A 20,188-nucleotide genomic window follows, 5' to 3' on the forward strand; every position below is an offset into this window, starting at 1 on the left:
CTAGAAAGCAACCCTGAATTCGGCATGAGAGACTTGTTCAACCAAAGGGTCTGCTGAAGCTGGAGGTGGTTGTTGCTCATTTCTGTTCCTTCTGATGTAGGCTCTTCTGAGAGGCATGATCTCTGAAAACGCGTAAAACACGAATTAGAAGGGGACCATATAGAGTTGAACTCTATCGTACGATTGAGAGTAAGAAAGAAGTGAATTATTTTTGTAAAACATTTCATAGCCTCTTATTCATAGATGTGGTGTGCTTCACACCCATGAACAAGACTTGACTTAACGCGACTTTTAGACACCCTCTGACACTTGAGCCTAATGTTCTGATAATTCCTTACATATGTCCTTGTTATAAAATGCATCGTTTGGTGTGAGGGATAGACATAAATAGTCCTGGGATAAAATTTAAATGTCTTGTTTGGTTGACATGTTTGGATAACTTATCCCACCATTTATAGCATAGTGATGAGATAAGTTATCCCATATACATGGTGGGATAAGTTATTTCAGGATAACTAATATCAAGATAATTAATCCTGAGATAACTAGTTCCCAACCAAACGACCCCTTAAATGTTACAAAGAGCTTACATATTCCTTTTTATCTAAAGAAAGTGAAAAAAAAAATTAACTTTAAATTTATTTTCTTGATTTTTAATTTTTAAGAAATCATGTAGAGGTATATGTGATCCTTTTTAATTTCTTTGATTATCAATATTTGAGTTTTTTTATTCTTATTTTACTTTTTTTTTCTTTCATTCTTTACTGTAAAAATATGAGAAATAAAAAAAGAAGTGTGAACGATAAAAGAGAAGAAAATACCAAAAAATTTTAAAACAATTTTTTTCATAATTGTTGTAATTTATTTTGTGTTTGTTAAAAAAGGAAAAGGGTCAAAAATACCCTTAACTTATTGGAAAAGGTTAAAAAATGCCCTTCATCCAACTATTGGGTTAAAAATGCCCTTCATCCACCTATTTGGATCAAAAATACCCTCAAGGTTAAACTTAAGTGTAAACTTACCCTTCCTTTTAACAGAAGATGACGTGGCATAAATAATTTCTTAAAATTAAATATATAATACGTATTATTTTTGTGGTCCACATCTAACTATATTCAAATTAATTTACAATTATACCCATGAACTCAAAACCCATTTCTAAATCCACAAAGCCAAACAACCTCTGGAGCTTCTCCATCTGCTCCATTCCGCTGCTCTCACCGCCACCGACAGGAGACATATCAGCGATAGTTTCGTGGCGGCACTCGCCGCTTTTCTCTCGCTCGCTGGCAGCAGTTTCAGCCGCGGTTGAGCTGGATAACAGTGAGAGAATAGAGCGACGGCGCGTGAGAGCTAATTGCCGCCTTCGCCATCAAGGACGCAAACGGTTCCTCGACCTTGTTAACAGTAGAATACTCACCATGCCAAGAGGGTGTAACAAGCTTCAACATTTTCGGAGTCGACGCATTGTTTCAGAAAGGTTTGAGCAGATTCCGATCAGTTTTGTGCTTTCACGGCTAACATCATTTTCTGAGAAACTTTTGATAATACAAGCGAATGATGACTTAACACATTTTATTGCATTTGCAAATCAAAAATCAAACCCCCATTAGATATAGTTTTTAGTTTTGGCCAAAGGTGTAAACTTTGTTTATCTAATTTAAAATGAAAAGAGAAAAGAGGATTCCAACATACTAATCAAAACGTTAACTAAATCAGTGTGCAATGCAGCAGAAGTGAGTGACATTGTTATATTCAAGATAGATATTGGTGAAACTCCAAGAAAATAAATCTGTTTAATTTGTTGGGTCATTAAAAAGAAGTTTTGAGTTAATGGGTATAATTGTAAATGAATTTAGATGTAGTTAGATGTGGACCAATAAAAATAATATTATATATTTAATTTTAAGAAATTATTTATGTCACATCATATGTTAAAAGGAAGGGTAAGTTTATACTTAAGTTTAACCTTGAGGGTATTTTTGATCTAAATAGGTGGATGAAATGACATTTTTAACCCAATAGTTGGATGAAGGACATTTTTGAACCTTTTCTAATAGGTTAAGGGCATTTTTTATCCTTTTCCCGTAAAAAAAAGGACATGTATGAGAAATTTTACTAGAAAGTTAATAAAAAAATTAATTTGACCATCAAAATAATAAGTTCAAATTACTTGTTGAATCAAAAAGGCAAAAAAAAATAAAAATACGTGTGTGAAAGATCAAATATGTACATGAATTTTTTTTTTTAATAATTTTTTTAAAAACTAAATTTAAAATTTAAAATTTCTCTTCCATTAGAGGTAAAAATGGTACATATGAGTTGTTTGTGTAACAGAAGTATATATAAACCACTTTTATAATAAGGTATATATCAATCTTAAATGATAAAATTCAGATCATTTTCCCTTTTTACATTGTGCTATCAATTTTTGTTCCATTTTGTTAATCAAGCATATAACACCATACATAATAAGGTAAACATTTTACTTTATTTTATACTTGAGTTTTATTTGCATATTTGATTATTATACAAAACTATGGTAAATAAATAAATTGTTAATATTTAAAATGTTTTTATTCTCTTCACGCTCTTTAAAATTGAAATGTTCATCTATCTAAAGGTAATTTAATAATTAAGTTTTGTTAATGCTCAAACATCTGATCAATTCAAATGAGGGTTGAAAAGACAACTCTTAATAAGATTGGATGCTCGACCTAGAGCCCTTGTCGCAACCCTCGAGAAGTTGGAACGTATCTATTTGGCATACCATCCACAAGCACAAGCACAATATATATATATCATTTTTCATAATAAATATCCAACCATCAATAAAAAAAAATTAAACACTATAATGAAAAGCAACATATAATATATATTTTTTGTGTTTCTATTGGTTTGTCTTACTTTTTTTTTTAGTTAATTTAAAAGAGAATGTGTATTTCCTTTTACCGACAACTCGTTAATTCTAATTTTTCACATAAAATGTTTAAGATCACAAAATTAAAGAACATTTTATATATTTTACGTATCCTTAGTTTAAACCACAAGACACAATTAAAATAATGAAATTTTCCTTTTTTTTGTTTTGATACGTATCCTTAGTTTAAAACCCGTTTGGATGGACTTTTAAGTTGGTCAAACTGACTTAAAAGTCAGTTTTTGACTTGTGAGAGAGTTTGACAATTATAAGAACAACTTAAAATAAGTCAAATAAAAGTAGGGTGGCCCTTACTTTTTTTTAAAACTTAAAGTCATTCTATTTTGACCAAATATATTACTTTTTTACCCTTAATTCTTTTAAACAATTCCCAAATTCTTTCATATGATCTATTCAAATTATATATTTTTGAAATTTAAAATAAGTTGCACATTTAAAATTAACTTAAATATTAAGTTATTGAAATTGAATTAAATTATAAATTAATTTTATTTTAATTTTTCTTAGAAATAAAAACCTTAAATTAATCAACTCTTTATTATGTTAACAGTTTTAAGGATATTTCAAACATTTTGATAAAAAAAAGTGTTTAACAACACATATTTGTCAATCACATCAACAATTTTTTTTAAGTGCAACACTGTTATCCAAACATATAACTACTTATTTTTAAAATAACTTTCAGCACTTCAAAAAAATTACTTTTCAAAAGTTATTTTTTTTAAGTCAATCCAAACGGGCTCGTTTGATGTACGCAAGACACAAATTAAAGCAATCACATTTTTTTTTTCCTTTTCATCTTCTATCATCACATATCAGTTTCGTCTGGAAATTTTATTACATTTTTAATTCATTTTCTAAAATGTGAAAAATTACTTAAACTAATTGTTCAATTCAATGTTTGAATTTGATGTTGTAATTAGCAATGAAACGTGTAATATTTTTGTGTTAATTAGGCGATTTAACTTTATAAGTTATAATTTTTTTTTTGAAATCTGGAATAAACCTCGGTCGTTGTAACTTTTGCTACAACCTGTCCTTTGGGTGAGCACTGGATAAACCTTCACTGTGTAATAGTTTGGAAACCACACAGGGTATGTAAACCACATAGACAAGTCCAATGCGACAAGCTCGACTCAACAGGTATTGAGGGAGAATCAATCCCGGATCATCCGTGTGAATGACCACCCTCCAAACCAACTGAGTCATCCCGAAATCTTATCAAATCGCTTAGTTTGATCAATTAGAAAAATAATTTATTAAGAAGTTGGTTAGTTTATATTAAAAAAAAATTAACAATAATTGCAAGGTTGGGCCGTTAGTGGCGAATTGGAGGAAGGATAGTGCAAGTAAAGGAAGATTAGAAAATAAAAAGTGACGTGACTTGATTAATACTATAGATATTCCTTCCATTCAATCATTTTAACGGTCGTTTTTTCCAAAAATAAAAAATAAAAAATAAAAAATCTAAAATAAGTATCATAATTTAAGATTAAAGTTGACGACTAACAATTTTTTAAAAAAATATTACTCAATTAAGTTTATGAATAACTTAATTAAATTATACCTTATCTTTAATATTTTCCTCCGTGACAAGAATTTAAATTCAAAGATTCTCGCTTGAAAATTTCACATTGGGACTAAAGTGTTCTCTAATAAAAATGACTCCGTATTCAAAAAAACTTAAATCCGAGACCAGAATAAATAAGTAATTAACTTAGCCACGGATTAGACTTAAATGTGGCGGCGAAAGTCTTTGATAGAGTGCTTTGATGAGTGAATTTTCCACTTACTTCAGTCATTTCATGTCCATTTTCGTAGAAGATTCCTCATCACTATGGCCATTTACATTTTTACACTATAAAATGCCATACATTTCTCCATCTTGTATACCAAAAATTGATGGTTTACATCGATCATATTCTGCTTTCACAGGTAATAATTCAATTTTCCCACTACTTTTGTCAACATTTTTTCAACTATTTCATATTATTAATAGGGCATTACCTGATTATGCAGGGTGAAAAAAACTTACTCTTCTAATCAACAATTCAGACTTATATATAGGAAGTGTATATGTAAGTTCCCCTATTCCTAACTCGTATAATGTGTTTGTATGATTTTGACTTGACACTGTATTAAGAATTAAGAAAGTAAAGAGGACTACTAAATCTCATGGTTTTAAACTAAAAATATGTAGAATGTGACATCATGTCCTTTAATTTTAGGGGAAACTACCTTATTAGACGTATATTCATACCATATATACTAATTCTACCCATACTTTCAAATAGTTTTCGTATCTTACCACTAATTAAAAATTTCTTATCATATATTGAGGAAGATACACCTAAATACATGTATTTTTGCTACCATATACACTAAAATAGAGAGAGAGAGTCGAGCGAGAAGGGAAGGGAGGCGAGCGAGATAGTCAAGTATATCAGATATATGTGAACCACACTAGATACACACTAGATACATGTGTATGTATCTGGTGTGATTCACATGTATATGAGATACCAGATCATAGGAGAGTGACGAGCGAGATGGGAGGGAGGCGAGGGAGGCAAACAAGATTTGTTATGTACTTATGTATCCTATATACATACATATCCACTTGGATACAATGTATCTAAAATAAATAACACCGAATTTTGACCCATGTGTCCTGAGATACATGTATCTTATATACATATATTTGATATACATGTATGCCATATACAATGTATCTAGAACAAATTACACCTAATTTTGACCCATGTATCCCGAAATACATGTATCTGGATGTATTTGGGTGCACCAAAATCTGGTAAAATTCATAATATTGCAAACTAGAGTGTATCTAAGTAATTAGCTCCTAAACTAGTGAGATTTCGATAAGTTTTCCTTGGTTTTATGCTCTTATACATGTCATATTTCTAGGTATAATTTATAAAAAAAACTGTCATAAGAAAGGGAAAATAAGACAAAAAAATGAAACTGGTGGAATGTGAATTTATACTTACTAATATAGAGAACAACAATAACATACCTAGTGAAATCCCACAAGTGAGGTGTGGAGAGAATAGAATGTATGCAAATCTTATCACTACCTCACCGAGGTAGAGAAGTTGTTTTCGAAAGGCCCTTGACTCAAGTGCAACAAGTATGAAGAAGAAGACAAATGAAGAGAAATCAAAATAAGAAACAGTGCAAAAAAACCAAAAACAACAATAAAATCATGTGATAATCGAAATGCCATAAAGAACATAGGTAGGGTAGATTATTTTTAACAAACAATAATAAACCATGATAAAATAAAAAGCAACAACTAAAATATTACAATTAGTACCATTGCAAGCACCAGCCTCTCTGAGCAAGACAACACTACACTACCTACCACCCTTCTACCCTAATACAAGTCCTCCACACCCTCCTATCTAAGATCATGTCCTCGGTAACTTGAAGCTGAGACATATCATGTCTTATCACCCCTCCTCAATACTTGTTCGGCCTACCTCGGTCTTTCCCTGTACCTTCTATAATCAACCTCTCCTACCTTCTCACAGGTGCATCTATCTATCTCCTCTTCATATATATGTCCAAACCATCCCAGTATTGCTTCCCTTATCTTATCAACCATGGAGGCCACACTCAGCTTATTTCAGATATCCTCATTTCTAATACTATCACTCCTAGTATGGCTATACATCCACCTTAACATCCTCATCTCTGTAACAAGCATCTTCTAGACATGGGATTATAGAATTTCTCGACTGACCAACACTCAGTCCCATAAAACAAAGTTGGTCTAACCACCACTCTATAGAACTTACTTTTGATGTTTTGTGGTAGACTCCAGAGGCCAGCTTCCACTTCATCCACGCTGCACCAATACGGCGTGTGATATCATCGTCGAAGTCTCCACTCTTTTGGATTGTAGACCCAAAATACTTGAATCTAGCTCTCATGGGTATATTTTGGGTGTCAAGCCTCACTTTCATGCCTACCTCATGCATCACATCATTGAATTTGCACTCCACATATTCTGTCTTAATCCTGCTCAAACTAAAACCTTTAGTCTCCAAAGTCTGTCTCCACATCTCTAACTTAGCATTCACTCCATTGCGCGTCTCATCAATCAGGACTACCTCATTCAATTTTTGGCTATTATTTTTCTTAGGACAACTCAAAAAGGTAATTATCCCTAAAAAATTTGACATTGCGTATATATGCAAGTTAAGTTCAAGAAATAATTATCTACCTCTATGATAAACATAAATATCACCTCTTGTGGTGAGGTTGGTCATTGTTTACACATTGTATTGGGTCAAATTGATCAATCTAACTCATTCATAGAGAATACATGAAGGAGATGTTTTACAAATGAAAGAAGAATATCAAGGATCTTCTCTTAAACATAACACGTGACAAGTAGCGAGGTGTTTGACAAGTAGTGATCAGTTTTCTATTCCGTTTTTATTGAGGCTTGTTTGAGCCTATAGAGGGACTTCAACAACCTACAGACCTGGTTAGTTCCCTTGAATTGTGTTTGAAACCTTGTGCCAATTACATATAAACCTCCTCATATAGATGCCCTTGTAAAAATGCATTATTTTATGGACCAACCCTTGGTTGCATCCAGTGAGATTACACTTCTCACTATTGTTAGAATTTGGAACGTCAGAGCAAAAAGTAAGGTTCAAAGAAAAGTTTTTTCTTCATTCATAACATACTACAAATTAAAATGCACACACATATATCTACATAAGCTTTTCAAAAGTTAGTAGAGGACGATACCTATCCAACCCCTATTGAACTTTCTACCAAGACATATACCATAAAACAAGACTACTATTTCTTTACAAACTAGACAAAATATTCAAAAGAGAACTATTAAACTAAAGACTATCTAGGAAAATCTCATTTTCTAACACTCCTCCTTGAGATTTTTCTTGGATACTCCTAGCTTAGCCCTTATAACTTCAAACTTCACATTAGGAAGAGCTTTGGTCATAATGTCCGCAATGTGCTGATCTAAGCTGCAATGAACAAATTTAACTTCACCATCCTTTTTTGCTTGTCTGATAGCATGGAACTTCATTTTTATATGCTTGCTACAACCATGTTTCATTGGAACATTGGTCATATATATTGACAGTAGCTTAAATGTGAATGAGGGTGAAAAAAAAAACTTAAATGTGATTGTGATTTTGCTCCAAATCACTTAGAATCTTTCTTAACCAAAATCCTAATAATTAGTTGCACCAACAACGATGATGTATTCTACTTCTGCAGAAGATGTATTCTGTGTCTTGCTTCTTTGAATTCTATGAGAACATGCATGAATCAAGTGTAAAAGCATATATCCAGATTTACTTTTCATATCACTAATGCTTCATGCCCAATCACTATCTCAATAACCCATCAATTGCTCTTGCTCTTCCTTTTTAAACCAAATACAATAATCAACAATTTTGTTTAGTAACACCAAGATGAACTTGACTTGGATCTTGCATAAATCTCGACAGAAGACTTGCCGCAAACATGAGATTAGGTCTTGTTGCTGTGAAATACAACAAACTACCAATTAGACTCCTATAAACTGCCAGTGGGGTTGATATAAGCTTGAACCTCTCCATCTTGAATCTTTCAAGAATATCCCATGCATATTTTCTCTGAGAAATGAAGATTGCATCAGTATCTGGATGAATCTCCATTCCCAGAAAGTAATTCATTTCACCAAAATCTAACATGTCAAACTTGGTCTCTATTTTTTGCTTGAATTGATTTACCATAACTTCATTTCTTCGTTTTCACTTTTAGCCTACTTCACATACAAAGTAGCTTCATTTTCACTACTCTTAAAGCCACAATGAATAAGATGATCATTGTACCATGCTCGAGGATCCTGCTTTAATACATACAATGCCTTATGTGAAGCAAGCAATAAGTTAGTGATCAAGATTGTAAGACCGAAGCGGGTCCTTCGTTTGATATAATAAAATTCAAGTTGTGAGAAATCGATTGTGCCTGTCATCTCCAAAAAACATTATCCAACAAGTGGTATCAGAGCTTGGTGGATAAGAGCGAGATAGTAACTCAAAGAAGATCTTACAAGCTATTGTTGGAGGCTACAAGTCGTGAGACACTTATCAATGGCAGATTTCGCAAGCACTCTCAATAGCGTTGAGAAGTTCAACGCAAGCAACTATGGATCATGGAGCAAAAAATTGCAATATTACTTTCTTGGCCAAGAATTATGGGATATCATCGGTGGATCAGACACTACACCACCAACAGATGCTGAAGCAGCAAAAATGTGAAAGGTCAAAGCTGGAAAGGCCATTTTTGTTCTCTCTGTAACAATTGAGGATGAGTTCTTGCAACGAATTAAGAATGCCAAGACACCCAAAGAATTTTGGGACACCTTGGCAACGATTTTTACAAATAAGAATGATGCAAGATTACAAAGGCTTGAAAATGAGCTTTTGTTGATCTCTCAACGAAATATGACAATCAACCAATACTTCTCAAAGGTAAAATCTATATATGATGAAATATCAAAATTAGATCCTGAAAATGCTATCACGAAGACAAGAATGAGAAGAATCATTGTTCATGGTCTAAGGCTGGAGTACAAAGGCATAATTATAGCCACACGGGGGTGGGCCACAGAACCAACTTTATCTGAGTTAGAAAATTTATTGGCAAATGAAGAAGATTTGGAGAAGCCATTATCAAGTCTCGCTATAAAAGATGAAGATAAGACGTTTTTCATCAAAAGACAAGACTATCAAAAAAGAGAAGCGGAGAAAGGATCACGGTCAGGGGAGACCAAAAGAATCAACATCAAAGAAGTCAACGACAAAACAAGCAGGCGAAAGACTTTTACAACCGACAAATGGAGAAGTGCTACAATTGTGGAAAGAAAGGACACTACGCCAGAGACTAGATTGCTAGTACAAGAAAGTTGAAGGTTATAATATAGCTACTTTTTCTAAAAACCAAAAAGATGAAGAAGAAGTTTGGGATTTCGAGACCTCTTATGCAGTTGAAAAAACTAATCAACAAGAGGATCCTGTCACCTGTCACTCTAACAAAGAAGATGAGATTGCACTTGCAACTTTAAGTGAGAAATTGGTCGATTATGAACATGATTGGATCATTGATTCAGAATGTTCCAATCACATGACTGGTGATGAGAAAAAGCTCATTAACATGAGTGAATATAAAGGTGGTCGAGTAGTGGTGATTGCAAATAATTCAAAAATGCTAATAACTCATATTGGCAAGATGTTGTTTGTGCCTCATCACAGCTCAAGACAAGTGGAACTTCAAAATGTCTACCATGTTCCAGGTATGAAGAAAAAATTATTATTTGTATCACAACTACTAGATTCTGGTAACTATGTCTTGTTTGGGCCAAATGACGTAAAAGTATATCGAAACTTAAAAGTTACAAGCACACCAATAATGGAAGGGAAAAGGTTGGAATCAATATATGTCATGTTAACCGAGACAACTTATGTGGTACTTGATGAAGCACCAACATGGTGGTACAATGAAGTCTCATTTCCAGATTCAAGGAAATTGGAGCAAGAGCTACAATATAAACTTGAAGAAGAAGGACAAAGAATGGAGGCTGAACAGGAACAAGAGGTATGTGAAAAATATAACTCACATACAGAGGAGATATTTTCAAAAGGAGAAAATAAGAATTCATGGAAAACAAGAGTACATGAAACTCCAGAACTGTTGCAAGAAAAAGTCCAAAAAGAGCTGCAACCTCAACTAAGAAGGAAGACACGATTGAAATGCTCAAATGCCAAGTATATAGATGCAATATTAGAAGAGACAAAAAAGGGAGGCTGAACAGGAACAAGAGGTATGTGAAAAATATAACTCACATACAGAGGAGATATTTTCAAAAGGAGAAAATAAGAATTCATGGAAAACAAGAGTACATGAAACTCCAAAACTGTTGCAAGAAAAAGTCCAAAAAGATCTGCAACCTCAACTAAGAAGGAAGACACGATTGAAATGCTCAAATGCCAAGTATATAGATGCAACATTAGCAGAGATGGTTAACAATAAAGATGCTACTACCTTTGAAGAAGCTTCAACGAGTAGGGATCAAAATAATCCGATGAAGGAGGAGATTCTCAAAGGGCATGGACGTCATGATGCTTGCAGAGCAAGAATTGCTCACAACGGACGCAAAGGAAAAATTAAGTTGGTGTTGAGAGGGAGTGTTAAGAATTCATCACCAACTTAATTATTTACTTAAGATAAGTCAAGAAAAATCTAGAATATTTCGGAGTTATAGAGAATTGAAGGAAGATCTCTAGAATGAGTATTCTAGAGAGAATAGTCTAGAAATGTTCTAGATAGGGTAGTTCTAGAATTAAGTAGTTGGAGGAATATTCTAGAATAGAGTAGAAAAATATGTTTAGCTAGATTGTTCCATCACCTCCTATAAATAGAGGTGGTCCATTTGAGTTGTAAGCAACAAACTAAGCAACAAACTAAGCAACAAACCAAGAAAGAAATCAAGTAAGTAATAAACCAAGAAAGTAAGCAAGAAAACAAGAGTGAGTGCTAAGTAAAGAGTGTTGCTGAAGCAAACAACAAGTTAGTGATCGAGATTGTAAGACCGAAGCGGGTCCTTACTTTGATATAATAAAATTCAAGTTGTGAGAAATCGATTGTGCCCGTCGTCTCCAAAAAACAATATCCAACATTATGTAGTTTGGAGACTTTATCCTCCATTCCTACAACTTGAAAGCCTTCTGGTTCATCAACATAAATATCCTCATGCAACATTCCATTTAAGAATGTTGATTTCACATCCAAATGATACAACTTCCAACTTAATTGAGTTGTCAAAGCAAATAGAAATCTTACTGTATCATGTCATGCAACAGGTGCAAATGTGCCTCTATAATCCAAACCAACAACTTGCGCTTAACCTTTCACAATAAGCCCTGCTTTGTATTTATAAACTGAGATATCTTTCTATAAACCCATTCACCCCTATTACATTTTTGTCTTTGGGCTTATCAACCAGCTTCCAAGTATCATTCTTATTTATCCTACCAATCTCCTCCTTCACAGCTTTAATCCAAACTTATGTCTTAATGCTTCTTAATAACTATTTGATTCCGAGATTGCAACATTGCATCTTTCATATATCCCAGAATGGGACTTTGTCTTCAAAATTATCGAATCAAGTGAGGATTCCCCCTCTGATTCTTCATCTTCTTCCAGATTTTGAGATCCAAATGATTGTGTTGCAGGCAGGGGATTCATGTTCTGAAAATCTGCTTTTTCTTTCTTAATTTTCTCTTAATCCCAGTTCCAATAAGTAACTACTACATCTCTTTTGATGGAAATGGTTTTTGTTTGCAAGTTGGAAACTCTATAACTCTTTGACTTGCGATGAATAAGCAACAAAGATACCCAATTCATCTTTCGGTTCAAGTTTACTTCTTTTGACTGAAGAAACATGAGAATAACATATCAAACCAAAAAAAATGAAGTGCTCAGCTGATGGTCTAATTCCACTCCATGTCTCAATATGAGTTCTTCCATCCATAGCTTTAGTTGACAGCCTATTTAACAAATATACTAAAGTATAAACATCTTCTGCCCAAAAGCTTTGTGGGAGTTTCTTTTCATGCAAAAACATCTAGCCATTTCAACTACAGTCCCGTTCTTCCTCTCTCAGACTCCATTTTATTCTAAATAACTTATTGTCAGTTTGTGATCAATCCACATATTTTCACAATATTATAGAACTCATTTAAAGTGTATACACCACCATTGTCCGACCTCAAAGCCTTTAGCATAGGACTACTGTCTTTAGGAAAACAATTCAAATTTCTTGAAAACTGAAAATACTTGAGACTTGTTACTCAGAAAATACACCCATGTCATCCTTGTTAATTCATCAATAAAGAGCACACATATTTATTTTGGCCCAAAGATGATGTATTCATAGGTCCACACACATCAGTGTGAACTAGTTCAAGTTTTTCCATTACCCTCTAGTTAGCACTTTTAGAAAAAAATTTTCCTATGTACCTTACCTATTTGACATGACTCACAAACTTCTTTAGACAATGAGATCTCAGGTAAATCCTTAGTCAAGTCCATTTCATACATAATTTTTAAAGTAACATAGTTAAAATGCCCATATCTTTTCTGCCACAACCATGACTCATCCATACTTGCAAAATTTGCACCATCAAAATTTTTGTCTAAAGGAAAAGTTTTATTCACCACCTCTACTTTAACAATCAAACTATCTTCTGAGTCAAAAACCAAAAAATGATTTACCTTAAAATATAAGGAATAACCTTTAGACATCATTTGTCCCACACTTAACAAGTTACATGCTAAACATGGAACATACAACACATCATACACTAATTTTGTACCTTGTATAGTTTGAAAGGCAACTAAACTCTTCCCATGTGCATGTAATGATTCACCATTTTTCATCCAACTTAAGTTTTAATTGTCTTGTAAAGTGTGTGAAACAGTAACTCATTGTGTGACATACGACTCGTACATCCACTTTCTATGGACAATGAGGATTTATTGATTGTGTTTTCTTCGTGAGAAGCGATAAACAAGCTTTCTTATTCCTTTTCTGTCTCTTCATTAAAATTTCCTTGCTACACGTGATTTTGTTGTGGTTGATTCTGTTTGACCCTACAATTCTTCTTGTTGGTGTAATATACCACAAATATATTAAATTACAGTTGAGAATAAAATGACAAAAATGAATAAACAATTTTTTAGGCTGAGGCACGGATATCTCGCTCTCTTTAAGGAGATTCAAGCCCACTGCGGCATAATCTACACCGATTGAGCAGTATCACTCTTGACTTGTCCCCTCCAGGATACAACATCCCAACAATGTCGTACAACTCAAGCAATTCCGAATTAGTTAAAGAGTCCAAAGCTCCACAAAAGAACACCTTCCTTCAACATATAATACTCTATTTTGTATATAGTGAATTTAGTTGAAGACTTAGAATATTTTTCTATGTCTCAACTCTCTCTTTCACTACACTAATCTCAATATAAACTCAATATAATACTACTCATCTTTTTCACTCTATATTTTCTTGTACATCTCTTGTTGTCTTTACTTCTACCCAACATAAGGAAGACCACACTATTTATAAGTGATGGATTCTTCCTTGCAATGAATAGGAAGATAGTGGGTCGTCAGTTTGCCAAATGAATAGCCCAAATGATACATAAGTTACAAGACATAAAGATAGAATAATGAGTGAAATGAAGAGTTGGTGGTTACATAAGTTACTAACAACTAATGACCACTTTCTTCCACAATTGATGAGAGTAAAAAGGCACAAATGTAATGTCCACCAATAGACATAACATGATATATAATGTGACATATAATATATTTTTTATTAATATTAAAATGTCACACCAACAATCCCTCACTCATTTTAATATTAAGATAAGAGAGTTATTTCACAATTTAGTTGAAGGTAGACTATTATGCATAATGAAGGTGTGCTCTGCATTGAACCTTCACTTAGTAAAACAATAATCTTTACTCCAAAGTCAGTAGTGGTCTCAGACTTGAACTATGACTGCTTAGGAAAAATAAAGTATTACTGCTTACACACAATAATCAAGGTGTTGACATAAGCTTTAATAGCCAGCACATTACGGCCTTGTGCTATCTCGGTTTTTATGAGTGTTTTTGAGAACAAGCTCATTCTCATAGAAAGCGGCCTACTTTCACACTCACATAGGTGAAATCTGTCAAGGGTGCTCCTATAATTTGACACCCCACTCATACGATATACAGACTTTCATTAAGAGTTCAAGACTCAACCTCCACAAATCATTATAGGATAAATGCACTCACATCATAGGGATTTGAATAAAATTAAGAATAGTGCATTTCACAACAAGTCATCTAATGATTCGTTCTTCCCATTGAACCTGGTTATAGGATCTCTAGTCCCCAAGTTGGGTTTCCTCATATATAACTTAGAATTTTTTTTAGCTTCAATTTCATCCCACTCGATGTGCTTCAGACTCAACATCTTGTCTTAGTTTATAAATCTGCAAGATCATCACAAACTTTAACACAATTAATATTGATGGTATATAGTGATCAATATGATCTCACAATATTATGTTTTCTCCTCATGAGTCTGAATTTACTGTTATAATAACAATCTTGTATTCAACTATTATATTGGTGCTGTCACAATTAATCAAAATTAGAAAAAAATATTTTCTCAAAATAAAGTGTTTCAATTCACTTTTTCACTAGTTGAAGTTTAGTTTTTCACTTCAACCTCCATGATTGAGTTAACAAATAATAATTTGCTTTTCTCATCCCACCAAATAGCACCAAATTTTCTCACCTGCACCAACAAAACTTTTAAGTATAGCATAATATTTTTCCTCATAAAATAAGCCACCAAATTTCGTACCAAGTAAATTTACTTGATGTGCTTGTACATGCAATACTTTATACACAATATCATATAAAGTGCAATTAGTCACATATCTCATATTTTTTATTAGTCTAGCAAACTCCTTCTTTCTTTGTCACACCATTTTCACAATTGAATCAAAATGAGTTGCAAGACTCAGACGACCAATAAGATTGTATTTCACAATTTTTTCAACATTATGTGACTTGACAAGTGTAAAGATATGACACTTGGGCCTAACTCAACCCCAAAAGCTAGCTCACAAGGGGAGGTTTGTCTGAGTCCATATAAGGAGACCAAATTTTCCATCCCTCTACCGATGTGGGACATATTAGCATTCCCCCGCATGCCCAAATCTCAACTGTAGCGCGAACACTTCTAAATAGGGGTCCATCATCGGTGAACAATAAATTGGGATGGGCTTAACTCTAATACCATGTAAAGATATGAAACTTGGGCCTAACTCAACCCCAAAAGCTAGCTTACGAGGGGAGGTTTGATTTTGATGTTATTAATTGCAAGGAGAAAAGGATGGAGAATCCCAGTACAACCCCCGTGATCTCTACTATTAACATGGGCAAAACAATGGGTTCAGGTACCAGAGTTGGCCGAGTTGGTGCAGGTGCACTACGGGCTTCATCAAACCCAATGACTGGTTCTGGTATATATGGGCATGGGTATGGGTATGGGTGGTATGGGTATGGCTAGTGGTGGCCCTGCAGGGGGTCCTGGCATGAGAGCATATGGGGGAGCGAACCAGCCTTATGGTGGCATGGAGATAAACAGACCTATGAACAACGTGGGCATGGGAATGAACATGGGTCAAGGATTTCAGATGCAACAGCCTTTCGAATTCCCCCCGAACTTGGAGCTCCCATGTAGGGAGGTTACAATCCCCAAATGGGCATGGGTCCCTATGGCCAACAACAATATGGTGAAGGATACCAATGAAATTTATCCCAATTCTGAAAGTAAGAAACCTTTGTGTCATATTATCTGGAATGTTTTCTAGTCGGTAAGCCTATTGAACTCACCCTCTGTTATAGAGTTGATACTTTTCGGGTGCATGTAGTTTTCCATGATAAAAGTTATAGAGGAGAGTATATGTTGAATCCTTCTTCAACGTTGTTCTGCAATTGCATTTCCATTTATCTGCCATTTGGGGTCAAAGATTGCTCGCAAGACCCCTCATAATGTTTTGTTGTTGTGCCTTTGTACACACTCGATGATCACTTGTCTCTGATGTTTCTCTTTTTGCCACTTGATCCATATATACACGTGTAGAATTTTTTGGACTCGCAATTATTGAAATTGTACTTGCTGAAAAAATAATTTGGACCCCTATTTAGAAGTGTTCACGCTCCAGTTGAGGTCTGGACGTGCGGGGGAATGTTAAGATGTCTCACATCATTAGAGGGATAGACAATGTGGTCTCCTTATATGGACTCGGACAAACCTCTCCTCGTGAGCTAGCTTTTGGGGTTGAGTTAGGCCCAAGTGTTATATCTTTACATGGTATCAGAGCCAGACTCATCCCAATTTGTTGTTGACCAATGATGGGCCCCCATTTAGATGTGTTCATGCTCCAGTTGAGGTCTGGGCGTGCGGGGGAGTGTTAAGATGTCCCGCCTGGGCGTGCGAAGGAATGTTAAGATGTCCCGATTCGGTAGAGGGATGAGAATTTAGTCTCCTTATATGGACTTGGACAAACCTCCCCTCATAACGCTAACTTTTAAGGTTGAGTTAGGCCCAGGTGTCATATCTTCACAACAAGGAAAATTTCATCACATGTTTTATGGTATTTTTTTCATTCCAAGAATGAAACTTATCTCACCCAGAACATTTCATGTTAAATGACTACTCAACATGTTTTTCATAATTTATTTATAACTCTCATGTTAGAGCCAAAAATCATCTCATTATAGCCAAAAAACATGTGATTTATTCCATAATAAATATATGCACTTGTAATGCTCTTTTTTAAGAGTATTTCTCAAAGATGCAAAAAACATTTTTTTTTCACAATAACTTTTTCCTCATTTCATGAGCACCCACTATTTTAAGAACTTAAATATCATTTTTTCATGAAAAGTAGTATCACTTTATTCATGAAAACACTAGGTAAAAAAGTTTTTTTTTCCTTTACCTTTTCTCCACTTGAATTGAGCAAGTAGAAAAATATTTTACCATACACCTCTTCTCTTCCATCTCTTAAAGAGAGTGACGTTGAGCAGAATTATGTTGAGATCTCTATCTTGATATCCACACTTTTTCAAACTGTAACAAAGACATGACTCTCCTTAAAATTGTTGGTGTAATATACCACAAATATATTAAATTACAGTTGAAAATAAAATGACAAATGAATAATTAAATCTTTAGGTTGAGGCGCGGATATCTCGCTCTCTTTTTTGCCTTCATAAAGAAGGGCTCTGATACAACAATTGGAATTTGAAACTTCAGAGAAAAAAGTAAAGTTCGACAAAAGTTTTTTTCCATACATAACATACTACAAATGTCATAAACATATATCTACATAAGCTTTTCAAAAGTTAGTAGATGGCCATACCTATCCAACCACTATCGTACTTTCTTACAAGACATATTGTATAAAACAAGGACTACCATTCATTTGCAAACTAAGCAAAATATTCAAAAGAGAACTATTAAACTAAAGACTATCGAGAATAATCTCATTTTCTAACCATTATAACCACTTTAATTCACTATAGGTAAAAAGGTAAGTTTCTTTGTAGCCTATCCACTCTTTTTGGTTGTACCATTTTGCCACTAAACTAGTTTTGTATCTACTTCTCCATCAGGTTTGTACTTGATCTTAAATATCCAATCCCCCCAAGTCTTATTTTCTTTCAATGCCTTAATTGCTGACTACATGGCCTGAATTCACGTTTCATAATAAGTCTGGGCATGGATGGATCTAGGTAGAACACCTTTGTCGGAAAATCTTGAATTGTCAAATTTATGTTTTATGCATATATATTAAATGTTGAATCCCCTGACACAAGCCAAGAGCTTAGCTCGCCTAAATAGTGGCGGAGCTAGGATTTTTAATAAAGGGGTTCAAAATCTGAGAAGTAAACACATGAACTAGTGGAAGGGGGTTCGACATCTATTATACATATCTAAAAAAATAATTTTAACATTGTATAAATAGTAATATTTTCTGCCGAGGGGAACCCCCTAAGTATATGCTGCCTCCGCCACTGCGCGTAAAGGGGGCTCAGATTCCCTTGGATAACACACGTTCAATTCCCACTAATCACATAGGTCCTTTTAAAAAGAAATTGAATTCCTTTGGCAAAAATCGTGTCTCTGCCATTGAATCTGGGAATCTATCTCAGTTGAAAACTTACAAGTGAAGCTTTGATAGTTCCCAAAAAGACATCGATAATTAAGAATTTTGTGTCTGCAATTGATTACAAACAACTATGTGCAATCTTTGTACATGTACTTGGCCTTTGTTAGCCAAATAGGGGGTCTGCTTGTTCTAGCTGACTTTCTTCTCTCATCAAGTTGAGGTCTTATTTTCCCATCAACTTCAGTAACTATATTAGAAGATGGATCACCACTTATATCTCTGGTTGTATCTTCATGTGAATCATCAGTGTGAGTTGACTGCTCAGGCATCCTTCATAACTCATTTTTTCTAAGAAAGCCATCCAGTCAGCCTGATCTGTATTGCTTGAAGAGAAATACATTTTTAGTGACACTACATCCCTACTAACAATAAGCATTTTTTGTACTAAAGATAATAGAGCTTATAACCTTTCTGATTGTTGGCATATCTCATCATCATTGATATGATATCTTTAATCCCAAATTTATCACCTTTGATCAAGTTAGTTGCATGACATAGGCAACTAATAACTCTCATACCACAGTTCATTCCCTCTCCGCCTCACCATCCCTCTCCCCCAATCGAATTGTCACTAGGTCTGAAAATAACATTAGCAAGCCCAAACAGATTTTTGATCACCTAGTTAACTTCACCCCCACCATCACACCTAATAGTGTCAAACAAGTACAAACACATCCCGAGAGGCGAGAAGCGATGAAACAGGAACTTGATGCCTTAATGAAATACCAGACTTGGGAACTTGTTCTGCCTGACCCGACTAAAAATATTGTGTCCTGCAAGTGGATTTTAAGGATCAAAAGGAATGCAGATAGGTCCGTTGACAGATACAAAGCGCACTTGGTTGCAAAAGACTTCACTCAGAGGAAGGGCATTGATTTCCATGCAACATTCAGTCCGATCGTCAAGCTTACCACAGTTTGCATCGTCCTCTCTGTGGTACTTCACTACAACTGGTACCTCTGTCAACTTGATGTCAACAATGTTTTCCTCCGAGGTGATCTGGACGAGGAGGTGTACATGGCACAACCTCTGGGGTTTGCTAGTAATGACAAGTTGACACACATCTGTCGGTTGCACAAGGTTATCTATGGCATGAAACTAGCCCCTCGGGCGTGGTACAATATATGCGCTCACAGGTTATCTTTCTTCCATGGGTTTTGTTTAAGAAAATATCAGACACCTCGCTACTTGTCAGACATGGTCTAGTGATACATTGTTTGTCCTTGTCCATGTCAATGATATTATTTTCACTGGGAGCAACCCTTCCATTGTCAAAGAGGTTATCACTTCTTGCTTCTTGTTTCTCAATTAAAGATTAATTAGGAAATCTTCACTATTTTCTTGGTGTTGAGGTGATACGCAGCTATGAAAGTTTTAATTCTCACCCAA

At 34.4% G+C, this 20,188-nt stretch overlaps 2 protein-coding genes across 2 annotated transcripts in view; one reads left to right on the top strand and one right to left on the bottom strand.

Annotated features, from left to right (window-relative positions):
- Nucleotides 1–8,027, bottom strand: LOC125834524 (uncharacterized). Its single transcript, XM_049513655.1, has 5 exons — nt 7,859–8,027; nt 6,640–7,130; nt 6,442–6,554; nt 1,138–1,364; nt 1–122 (listed from the first exon to the last, which is right to left on the bottom strand). The coding sequence occupies exons 1-5, from the start codon at nt 8,025–8,027 to the stop codon at nt 1–3; spliced, it is 1,122 nt and encodes a 373-aa protein (XP_049369612.1).
- The window catches only part of LOC125834525 (disease resistance protein SUMM2-like), a 23,701-nt gene continuing 8,372 nt past the window's right edge, over nt 4,860–20,188 (top strand). The window contains exons 1-2 of the mRNA XM_049513656.1: nt 4,860–4,876; nt 4,961–5,019. The gene's annotated coding sequence lies outside the window, so the exon portion shown is untranslated. The remainder of the gene's footprint in view (nt 4,877–4,960; nt 5,020–20,188) is intronic.

Source organism: Solanum verrucosum, unplaced genomic scaffold (assembly GCF_900185275.1).
Source record: "Solanum verrucosum unplaced genomic scaffold, falcon-dt-bn FXZP01000287.1, whole genome shotgun sequence".
In the NCBI taxonomy this organism is placed as follows: Eukaryota; Viridiplantae; Streptophyta; class Magnoliopsida; order Solanales; family Solanaceae; genus Solanum; species Solanum verrucosum.

Bases quoted from the DNA above. Each gene is read 5' to 3' on its own strand.
- LOC125834524 (XM_049513655.1), bottom strand. From the start codon at position 8,027: ATGAAGTTCCATGCTATCAGACAAGCAAAAAAGGATGGTGAAGTTAAA. The intron at 6,555-6,639 runs GTGGATGTATAG...ATGGTTGATAAG, and splicing joins ACAGAGATGAGGATGTTAAG to ATAAGGGAAGCAATACTGGG. The intron at 1,365-6,441 runs GTAGGCCGAACA...TTGATGGCGAAG, and splicing joins AGGTACAGGGAAAGACCGAG to GCGGCAATTAGCTCTCACGC.